General features: G+C 47.7%; 1 protein-coding gene across 2 annotated transcripts; it reads left to right on the forward strand.

Moving 5' to 3' along the window:
* The first annotated feature begins 6,970 nt into the window (after nt 1-6,970).
* Nucleotides 6,971-11,075, forward strand: LOC122368279 (stimulator of interferon genes protein-like). Of its 2 annotated transcripts, XM_043342075.1 has the most exons (3): nt 7,070-7,854; nt 9,905-10,261; nt 10,304-11,075. In XM_043342075.1, exons 1-3 carry the CDS (start codon nt 7,177-7,179, stop codon nt 10,400-10,402), a joined length of 1,134 nt encoding a protein of 377 aa, XP_043198010.1. In that variant the 5' UTR covers nt 7,070-7,176; the 3' UTR covers nt 10,403-11,075. The 2 variants fall into 2 exon arrangements, with proteins under 2 accessions (XP_043198008.1, XP_043198010.1); XM_043342073.1 differs by having other exon boundaries at nt 6,971-7,854; nt 9,905-11,075.
* The last annotated feature ends 329 nt before the right edge of the window (nt 11,076-11,404 follow it).

The following is an 11,404-nucleotide window of genomic DNA, read 5'->3' on the forward strand; positions in this document are numbered from 1 at the left end:
TTTTTCGATATATCTCCAGAACCGCTGCGCCGATCTTCACCAAACTTTCAGTACCCTTTTGCACATTGTGACCAAATTTTTTTTCCAAAGGCTATGATAAGTTGGCCGCTACGTCGGAGTGACGTCATTTCTGCCATTGTCGACCAAAAAAAAAGCTTCGCGGGAAGAGCTGTCAGGTCTATAAATTTGATTATGCATAAAAATGTTCAAGACATGAAATGTGTAGAATTACCAGGGCTACTATACTGTTCTCTCGATTTTGTTTTTGAAGTTGACCCCAAAAATAAAAAGAAATAGATATAATAGCCAAAAAATCCCAAAAGTTTTTCGATTTTCGAAACAAACGGAATATATGTAATAGCCACTATGGACTTCTATTCACATTCCAAGTATTAGATCGATAACTCCTTTTTGCCAAGTTATAACAAAAAAAAACTGTTCAAAATTAATGACGTCAAATTTTCAAACTCGATTTTGGCAATTCTAGACCACAAAGCGCAAAACAAAGACCACCATTAGACTCGCCGTGACGAGTGGCATCGAATCAATACCAATTTTATGCGAAACTATCAACTTTGACCTGAAATTTGACCTTTTTGACCTGACATTGACCTGACCTCCACCAGAAAGTGACCAAAAAAACCGTCCCTGATGGTCTTATAACCAACACCATTGAGGCGAATATGAAAAATTGGCCATAAAACATGCATCGCACAACCCTACTTAGTAAAGATAGGTTCATGTGCTGACCCTTGGTGATCGGACCTGGTATTATCAGTGACCTCCAATAGCAACATATGCTCGTATAATAGGCAACTCACGCCCTATCGCTGATTTTTGACAAAATGCCCTTTACTCGATGTTGCAGCGCATTCCTTAAAAGACCCGTGAACGGTGAAACAATCTTTGACTTGGCCTGTGATGTCATCGGTGACCCCGAGGTCAATGAAATTGAAGTTCCCTCGACAAATTTAACAAGGCTATCGAACGCCATTTAAATTTTACCGATCCGTCATAGTAGCTTCGGAGATTCGGGGGGGGGGTCAAAAATCCCCCCCCCTCCCACCGCGCGGAAGGTAGCCGGGAGGCCCACCGCTTGCCGGGTTAAAACTCAGATCTTGAGAGCGATTACCGTTGTTCAATGCTTTGCATCAAAATCGGCCGAACATGATGTCACTCTGGCGTCATTTCCGGCCGATCTATAGTAGCTACGAAAATTTTATTAGTGCACAAGGTGTCAAATAAATTGATGCAGCCGAAGGTCCTAAAAGCTTTGTTTTGATACGTCCAGCGGTTTTAAAGATATTGCGTAAACACGAGAGGGGCTATGAATAGCCCTCCCCACAGTAGGGTGGGGGTTAACCCTCGCCCGTATTGGTGTTTTTCCAGCCACGAACGTTTAAGGGGGGGGTCCGTTGAACCCCCTCCTTGCCGTTTCGCCCCTGATTGAGCTAGAGCTTCGCGGAAAAAACGAGCGTGCTGCCCGTGACGAGAGAAAGCCGATGGTACCCAATTTTATCCTAGGTCGTCGGTCCTAGGTCATCGGTTGACCTTCCAGGTCAGGTCAATGACCCAAAAGTGGGGAAAACTGGGACCTGTTAGAACGTCGTAAAACGTGGCTGCTATTGGGTTTTTTAGGGAACTGATCACGAATATCATGTTAGCTATGATCATAGATGATGTCTTCATGCATTTAGGCCAGGTCGGGTCAGGTCAGGTCAGGTCAACCAGTAAGGGTTTTGCCGGGTATTCGTAGTAGGTGCACTAGGTGGCAACCGCCTCTGACAGCTTCGTAACATGTTACGAAGGCACCAAAACTACTTCGTAAATGTTCATATATGGTTGTTAAATTCGAAATCAGCTAAAAAAACTAGCCTAGAAAGATGCTGATAAAACTCGAAAAAGTAAACCGAGGTCATCAAAGGTCAATGAACTGACCTGACCTTCTGGTGACCTTGACATCCACCCTAATGCATGGGAGCAGCATCATATCCCATGTTTGAACGCTTGAAACCACGAAAGGACTGCAAACGCGCGGCAAATGCGAGCCGACATACGCCGAATCGCGATTCCGGCCAAACATGGTCTCGAAAAGTAGGTCACAGGTCAAAGGTCATTAGTCAGGGCCATTACATTTTTTAGGGTAGGTGTAAAATTGATTATAACTCGAGGGTACTGAAAGCTTCGTTGCGGTCGGCCGCTTTTTACGCGAGGTATTCGCGAAAAACCGAGGGGGAGTCCGTTCGACCCCCCCCCCCTATACGGGGGAGGGTTAACAAGCCAAAACGTTGCTAATTTTTATTTTGATCTGACCTGTGACGTCAACGGTGATCTCGAGGTCAATAAAATTAGGTTTTGCTCGACAGTTTTTCCAGGGCTATCAGACGCCGTTTCAGTTTTGACAATCGGCCCAGTAGTTTCGGAGTTGGAGCGGGGGGGGGGTTCTATAAATAGCCCCCGCCTCCCCCAGTGGAGTGCGTTACAGAACATACCCCAGTGGGGCGCTGGTTAAGAGTAGAATTTTTGAATTATTGCCAACACTCAACACTGCACCTCATGGCAATTAATTCATTATAGGGCATTTTACCTGAACCAGCCTCTGGCCTAATGTCCCAAATTTGCTAAATTCCTCACCCTACAAATCCCCTGTTCTATTAGATGCTGCCATTTTTTTAAAACAACTTATCTTAAATCCTTGTTTCATCAAACTGGGAGCTAGGTCACGGGACACTGCGAGTCAAGGTGGGAGGGGTAGGAGATAGAGTGTCACTGCAGCACACACAATCAATCTTTCCATTGGTTTATCTTATATCAATGCCTGCTCTTTTCCAGAGCTGGCTTTCGAAGTTCGAACCTTCGGTATATGGCTACCAATGCCCTTGGAGAAGGTGTTGCGTGATAAATCGCTGGAAGGGCGACATTCAACGATTGTGTGAAAAGAGACCGATTGCATTGTGATGATAAAGTGAACTGTAATAATTGTTGTTCATGCGCGTTGTTTGGTTATGTGCAGACGTAACTTTGTTTGTGGCCAAATGCTTTTTATGTGTGAAATATTTCATGTAGGTTACTAGGTAGATGCTTTGGAAAAGTGAAGAGCTGCTTTGTCGACTGCTAGGTAGATACTGTCATGCATGCTGTTGTGCATCAGTAAGTGGCTGTCGTAATGATAAACAAATTTGGCATGGATAGGCTAAAGCACAGCATATGAAGCATGCTGGTTGATGACTAGTAAGATCCTGTTAACCGACTGGTAATATCACAATAAATGTCACATAGTAAACTATTGTTTTACGATGGTTGGCCAGCAAAGCAAAGCTGGTATCCAGATGACAAAAGGATGGTTTTACCATGATAAGTCATTAGTAAGCATTACCAGGGAGTAGCTAACGATAGTAAAGTCCTAGTTTCGTGCTAGTATCACGTGGGTTTTTGGGCATGGTATGACGACATATAGTTACCGTGTTAATACCATGGTAATTTTTACTGGCATTGGTATTCACATGGTTTTACATTCATATTAGGCCTAGTATTTGGGTCGTAAGTTAGTTTACCATAGGTAAGAGGCTGTTCAAAATATGACCACCACTCGAAAACTAACTAGGGTGGTATTTTTCTTAGTAGGCGGTACCAGGATAATACTAGCGTTAGTAGAGCTTTGGTTTCTTATTAGTTATGCTTTAGTTTCAAGGTAGTATGATGAAAAAATATTACCGTACTAAGACCATGGTATTTTGATGAGCATTGGTAGTTGCATAGTATTCCTTTGATATTGGGCCTAGTATTTGGATCGTAAACTGGTTTACCGTAAGTAAAAGGCTGTTCAAAATATGACCACCACCCAAAAACTAACTAGGGTGGTATTTTTTTCTTTCAGTGTTTGCGCCTAACATGGTCGCAAATAGCTCAAGAAGGGAAAGAAAGGGGAAAAGAAAGAAATGAAAATGAGGTGTTGCTGAAGCTTCCAATGTGTGGCAGGGGATGTCAAATGTCGTCACCGACTGCAGGGGTGCCGAATTCAGCGCGGACCTCGAATATCATACGAGATAGCCCGCAAAATTTGGGTTTCCGCCTTCTTTTCGCCTTCGGTGCATCATGTGATCAGTTTTTACTTACGTAAATGTGTTGGATAAATGTTCCTGTTCGAGTGATTGAGTGCTTTGCGTATAGGTTACCTTCTTGAGATCATATTTCATCTTTTCAGGCGCCGCATTTTTTGCCATTTTTAGCCCGCGCCCCGCTGGGCTATTCAGCCATACGCGCCCTGCTGGGGGGGGGGGGGGCAGATTCTGCCCCCCCTGTCTAACTTCCGAACCGATGGTCGTAGAAAGACGGGGAAAACGGCAATCGAAAGCTCTCAACAAGGCGGATCTTAAGAGCCCAATTTTTTTTGCTTAAGTAGGTCAGAGGTCAGGTCAAGGTCAGGTCAAGGGTACAAAATGCAAGTTTCTACAGCATCGGCCTTGCACCGTAGTTGCCGAAGAATGGACTGAGACTGATTGCCCAAAACGTGTTCTTAGACTACCAAGACAATATTCGTTGCACACAATGTCATTCAAAGGTCAAGGTCAAGGTCAGGTCAGGTCAGGTCAGGTCACCAAAAACAAAATATAGAAAAGGGCATGTGCGACACATGTTTTATGGGTCATTTTACTCATGGAATTCAATAGGCACACTCAATAAGTGATATGGACCACCTCTGGATGAATTTCAGGTCGAGGTCAGGTCAAGGTCAGGTCAAGTGAGGTCAAATTTTGAAGTTGGTTGTTAAGGCCTAAAAAGGTGTCTATCCGATGCAGTTTTTCACGGCGAATCGAATGGTGCTATTTTCGTTTCCGTACGAGGTCTAGAACTTCCAAACAATCATTTTTCAAAAAATTTGTGTGTCGTGACGTCATAAAATTTTGAATAACTCCCACATTTTTGAACCGATTCTTCTCAAAATTGGTATGTAGGTGCACATAGACCACTTCTTTGACATATATTCCGGTTTTTTCGATAAACTTAAAATTTTGGATTTTATAAATATTTTCCCAAAAAAGTCAGTTTTTTGGAAAAATTTTGGCCAAAATCCAAAATTTTCAAAAAACCGAGATAGCCATTTGATAGACAAAGTAGAATCACGTATAACCTTTTTTTGTTACGTCTTGATTCCTTTAAAAATGAAGAAGTTAGCGGCGTTTGAAATTTTGCCGTTTTTGAGGCGAAAATGGCGAACATGACGACACTAAAACGTCAATTTCTCAAAAATTTTCCGACGGATTTCGCTCACATTTTCAGGGAACGTGTCAAATTGATGTATGATAAGGTACTGAAAGTTTGACGTTGCTGGCGTAACGCGTTTAGAAGTTATTGGCGAAAAACGGGAGGGGGGGCAGATTCTGCCCCCCCCCCAGCGGGGAGCGGGTTAATATGGGGAAACCCATAACTTATTAGCGACCCTCCCCGGTCGCTAATCGGGAAGAGTTCCCTATTAGCGTTTTTTGCAATGGTTTGCCAAAATGCTCACTACAAATAAGTTAGTGAATATTGGGGCAGAAAATGACTACCTATATTTAGATAGAAAAAATGAACGATCTCTCCGAAAATCACGCCAGTAATACAGTGGCACCCACAGAGCGTGAGCAATGACGGTTCAAAATAAAGGGGTCGCTAATTAGGCACCTTACCCTAGACTTAGAGCTGATTCAACAAAAAACTACAGCTATTTTTCCAAAACCTTGCAAAAACCCGTCTTGCCCCACCCCATGCAGGGGTAAAGACGGTCACATGGGTAGGGCAAGACGGCCAGCTTCTTTCACCGACAAGCGCAGCTGCTCGCAACAAATACCCGAGATTAGCCGCATTGATACAGTCGCTCGTTGGTCTCAAGTGCTTCGGAAAAGGCAGTAGGTACCTATACGCGATTCGTGCAGAAGGTTATGCTCGTATATAGGCCCTAGTTCAGAAACCTTGTAGAGCCGTTTTTCACATTCATTATTCGAGAATAAACTGTGCCGAAGGAATGTTGCAAACATGTCTGTGAGTATCGAAATCGAACATATTCTTAACAGAAATGCTTCTTTTTTCCTACAGCAACAAAAATATTTTTACTATTACAGACCCATTGGATTCATAGTTGCCCGTCTTACCCCAAACTCAATGTCAGAAGTTCAGCACGATTTTTTTGTGTGGACAATTTGATGCAGACAAAGCAAATTCGCGGTAAATGAACACTGGTGGCATATATGAGTGTGCAATGGTCTCAGGTCAGGTCTTGCGAGACCGAAAGGGAATAACCCAATAAAACATAGACGACCGATTCTAGTCATTCATTCGACTTCCGTCCGTGTGGACTGACACGGGTGAATCCCCGTCCCGTTAAAGGTGTTCTTACTTGTAAAAACCAGTCCCTGCGGCACCGCGAGGCGCGACTGGCCAGTGGCCGGGCCGCCCACGCCACCAGATGACTGGGATTCCCCGCCCTATCCCCCATACTGTGCGAGTGCACATGAGCAGGGCGGCCGGAACCAGTCAGTAATTAGTATGTTACTTCCTTGGCAAGAGCCATTTTCCCGGAGGGCGCCTCGAGACTGGCCTACATCCGCCACACCGCAGATAAACAGCAGGCGACTCTCAGTCTTGATATAAGATGTAAAGGTGTAACAAGTTCATACGAGTATGAATCCACTTGTAATGAATCGAACAAGTCTGCTTGAGGGAGTAATTGTAGTGGTATACCACTAAAATCACTCAGACTTTGCTCGCTCTGAGTTGATTTTACACGGAGCGAAGCGAAGCTGCGAGGTGCGACACCCATGCGCCGTTTGTTGCAGCTAGCGTAGCTGGCCGACCGAGCTAGAGTAGATAAACATGCAGACAAGGCAGGCGCGTACTCAGGCAGTCTACTGGGAAGGACCATGTGGCATGTAGACTACCATGCTATGTAGACCCCAGTCATGCCTCTGCGTCTGCACAGAGGCGGGCGGTCGGCGCACTATCCGGACTCGTGCCCCACTCAGCACTGCCTGACACCGTCCCTGTGACCTTGAGGGGCTCTCGCCGGCTCGCCGGCGCGTCCGGCCGCCGGCGGACCGACTGGCGCGCAGTAGTGACGGACCGGCCCGGTGCAGTGGACGGCACATAGCGGGGGTGTGCTCACGGGTTGCGGGATTGGGCTGTGCACTCGACTCAATCATGGAACAGTGGTTGTCATACTGGCCCACGGCCGTCGTGGCGGTCGTAGGAGTGGCTTATGCTGCGCTGAGTGAGTTCGTGACCGTGGCGGACGTTGCAATCTTAGTGCTGGGCTACTGTTTGTCTCCCGTCTGCGCCGCCCGGCTCCTGCAGTCGGCCTATCTGCAGCGGCGCCAGGGACCCCGCGACGGGGCGCGAGCCGCCACCGAGGGTGCTGGCTGCACGTACTGGGCCGCTCTACTGCTGATCGGTTTCGCAGCGGTCACCTCTCTGGTGGTGCTGTTCGGAAGCCCGCGGACGGACTTCCTGGACGGGCTGAAGGAGCTGCTGCTGCTGGTGTTCACGGTGACAGCCATCTCAGTGCCGCTGGCTGCCGCGCTCGAGATCAGCAACACCTCAAAACCAGAGCTGGCGGACGCGCTCAGCGAAAAACAGATCAGTTTCAGCGAGGGTGCTGCCTGGATCTTCTTTCTTGGATATCTGGAAATTATTTTCGGAGAAAGTGGTAAACCGTTTGCTGCTCGGATGGATGACTACCTTTGTCACAATCTCATCAGAGAAGAAGATCGTGGTAACGCGTGCAGAGAGAAGATGATCATTATCATCCCTATGACTCACAAAGCCCTTCTCAATGACCGGTGGTCGGATGTACCAGGCGTTCAGCGGGATTCGGAAAAGGTGTGTATCAAACCAGACTCCAGACGACGCAGTGACGTAAAAGCGACTCAATAGTTTGTGTGTGTGGAGGGGAAGAGGGGCACAGGCACGGTCATCGTGTCTTACAAATCACCGGGGCTAGGTCCGACTATGAAGGCGTTCTCAATTGCTTCTAAATCCTCGCCTCAACCCGGGATTTCCCGATGGGACGGCGGGCGACTAGCGCTGAATGAGCGGTGCTCACGCAGCCGGCCCGAGTTAGTTAGGCTACGTATATACTCGACTACGTAATGTATGTATATGTCGCAGCACAGACTTCTCTATATATGGAGAAGTCTGTGGTCGGCAGGCATCAGGTGAAATCCGGCATTTCTTGAAATGTCCAGGCTTTACGTGGAAATATAGATATATACTCGACTACGTATATACTCGACTCTAACCAGTATCCCAAATTTTATCGCTTTGGGTGGGAACTGACATCCAAAGGAAAATTATTTTGCACTCTCATTCCCCCTTTTTTAACCTCCATTTTTAGGGTTACCTAACTCTCGCCCGTATCAGTATCAGTGTTTTGCCCATTGACCTATAATAAGTAGTAGTATATATAATAAGTACTTATTATAGGTCAATGGTTTTGCCAGCCGCGAACATATATGGGAGGGGGGAAGTCCGTTGGACCCCCCTTGCTGTTTCACCCCTGATCGAGCTAGAGCTTCGCGGAAAAAAACGAGCGTGTTGCCCGTGACGAGAGGAAGCCGATGATGATGCCCGGTCCTAGGTCATTGGCTGATCTTCCAGGTCAGGTCAATGACTCAAAAGTCGGGAAAATCGGGACCTGCTAGAACGTCGTAAAGTGTCGCTGCGAAGGGGTTGTTCGGCGGTGCTGGTCACGCATATCATGTTAGTTTTGATCACAATTCACAGATGAGGTCTTCATGTTTTAGGCCAGGTCGGGTCAGGTCAGGTCAACCAGTAGGAGTCCTGCCGGTATTCTTAGCAGGTGTCAACCACCTCTGATAGCTTCGTAACATGTTACGAAGGCACGAAAACTGCATCGTAAATGTTCAAATAGTTGCTAAATTCGAATTCAGCTAAAAAACTAACATAGAAATATATAAAACTCCAAAAAGTGAACGGACGTCATCAAAGATCAATGACCTGACCTGACCTGATCTTCAGGTGACTTTGACACCACTCTAATGCATGGGAACAACATCATATCCAGACATGTGCATGGATCCGTGAGGCGGATCTATGATCTGAGTGAATCTCTCGACAAAACAGGGGGTTGGAGCTTATATGATCTAAGTGGATCTCTCGACAAAAGTTTGGGGCTGGATCTATGATCTGTATGGATCTCACAAGATGCAGCCAATGGTAACATTATCCTACATGATTTCACATCATTCATTGCAATGCAATGGAATTGCGATTTGTCAATTGTCGACATTTTGTTGACCAGGTGCAATCATTGTTATTATCACGTTTGACTCTAAATCAACAATTAGATTAACAAACAGTATTTATAGATGTTGGGAAAGAAAACTTGAAATGTAAATAGGTCAGTTTTGCTCAAGATAATCCAGCAATCCACCAATTCTACCAGTTATGAGAAGACCAGTAATACCAGAAAACTATGGGTAGTCATAAAACAGGCGCCACGCTTGTTTTTTTTTGCGACCAAGGAGAGGAGCTATTCCCAGAGGTGCTTTGTAATCAAACCAAACCTAATAAAGTCGATAGTTATTAATCCAACACCGATTTCTGAGGACTCGCACGTCGAACTTCGAAGGTTTGCGGCCCTCAGCGGTTTCCGAGGGACCTAGCCGGTCTGAGGGCCACAGATCGGACTCGGAGGGGCGCACGTGGGACCCAGATAACCCTTTATTGTCATCTTGGAGGCTACAATTATGCATACGCCTGAGAGTCTCAAGCTGGCTCTGAAAGTGCCAAAGCGGTGTCTGGGGAGGGAGGGAGGGATTATTGATGCCTCATTGACCCCTTGATCTGCCAGCGCTTGTGAACGACTGTTGATTGATGATTGACGGCTCTTTTCGCCATTTGCCCCCAGCCACTGGCCGAGGCTGCCAGGGTTGGTGTCCGCAAGTTCGGCCAGGTACACGTCTACCAGGTGAAGGACGGCGCCCACATGTACCGCGTGGCCATGGAGCCAGCCACGCCTCTGCGCTCCATCGGCCAGGCTGCCGAAGACCGGTCTTGCGAGAACTTTGACTGCGCCGACTACGAGGCCTTCGCCGAGCGGTTCCTGCTGACACTGAACGAGATTCTCAAGAACAAACCGGTGATCGGCAATCAGGTGGAGCTGGTCCCCATTAAGGACTTCAAGGAGCTGGGCAGTGCCGTGGCCGAGCATGTTCGCGAGCTGATGGCCGCCCGGCAGACGGACGATGAGTGCCCGGGAACCCCGGAGCCTGCCCCGGGGAGCCTCGAGCCTGCCCCGGGGAGCCTCGAGCCTGCCCCGGGGAGCCTGGAGCCTGCTCCGGAGCCTAGTGAAGCCGCCAGGCAACCCGAAGAATCGTCTGAGATGGACTCGGACTCCTGGCGATGAATGAGCTCGCCTCATGTCGGGGAGTGATCGCCCGTTTCTGGCCTGACTCAGACCTCACTCGCGGAGGTTTCGTGTGCGAGAATAACGCGACGGCCAGTGAATGCGGTGACGGCGGCAGCGAACCCCCACTAGTCCGGCGTCTGCCGTGGGACTCTGGGAGGGATGACGTGGCGCTCGTGGCCCCGTTTCGTGGAACGGCCGGCCGCCGGCTGGGCTGGTGCAGCGCCAGCCCCAACGACGGCGTTGCGCTAGCGTCGACCGATTCGAACGAGTGCCGTGGTCGCCACGTGTAGCTCAGGACTCGTCTTGCCGTCGAGCGCGGCGATGGTCGCGGGCCTGGTCCTCTCTCGCTCGCCTGGTCAGTGCTCTTTCCAACAGTGCTGTGAAAAGCCACATCGGTGGAGTCCATACGCGAGTTCAAATTGGGAGCTCATCGGCGTTTTATAGATAACGTGACTTTTGTCCGGCGGGAGAGTAGATTGTGGTGTTCAAGCTTATGTGGAATTGTGGTTGTTCGCGGTTCACGTTAATTAAATAATGAGCAGCCGATATCCCTACGCTGTTCATTGTAACTTAATGGGTAAGATACTTGTTTTAATTTTGTCATGGAATCGATCGACTGTGAGCTACTAACACCGAATATGTTATGCCTGCAAATAAAATGAAGCTACGAGATCGAATTTCACATTCGCCCAATGTAGATACTTAAGAATCCTTACGATTCATCGCAATGTAGGTAATGTAGTATTAACCCCATCCGGCCGAGGGGGAGGGGGATGGGGGCCGCCCCCTCCCCCATAGTTTTTTTTTTCGCGATAGCTCCGAATCCGTCTGCGATAGAGAGCTGAAACTGGGCATACTTGGCCTTTGATTCAAGCCGTATCTCGTGACACCAACCGCATTTTCGGGTCAGGTCAGGTCACTGACCTATGACATAAGTAATCCTCTGCACGGTCCTCAGATGTCTTCGCAACTTCGCAACGCCCTCAGTGTCATAGCAAC

The sequence above is a fragment of the Amphibalanus amphitrite genome, unplaced genomic scaffold, assembly GCF_019059575.1.
Source record: "Amphibalanus amphitrite isolate SeventyFive unplaced genomic scaffold, NRLGWU_Aamphi_draft 000936F_arrow, whole genome shotgun sequence".
NCBI lineage: Eukaryota > Metazoa > Arthropoda > Thecostraca > Balanomorpha > Balanidae > Amphibalanus > Amphibalanus amphitrite.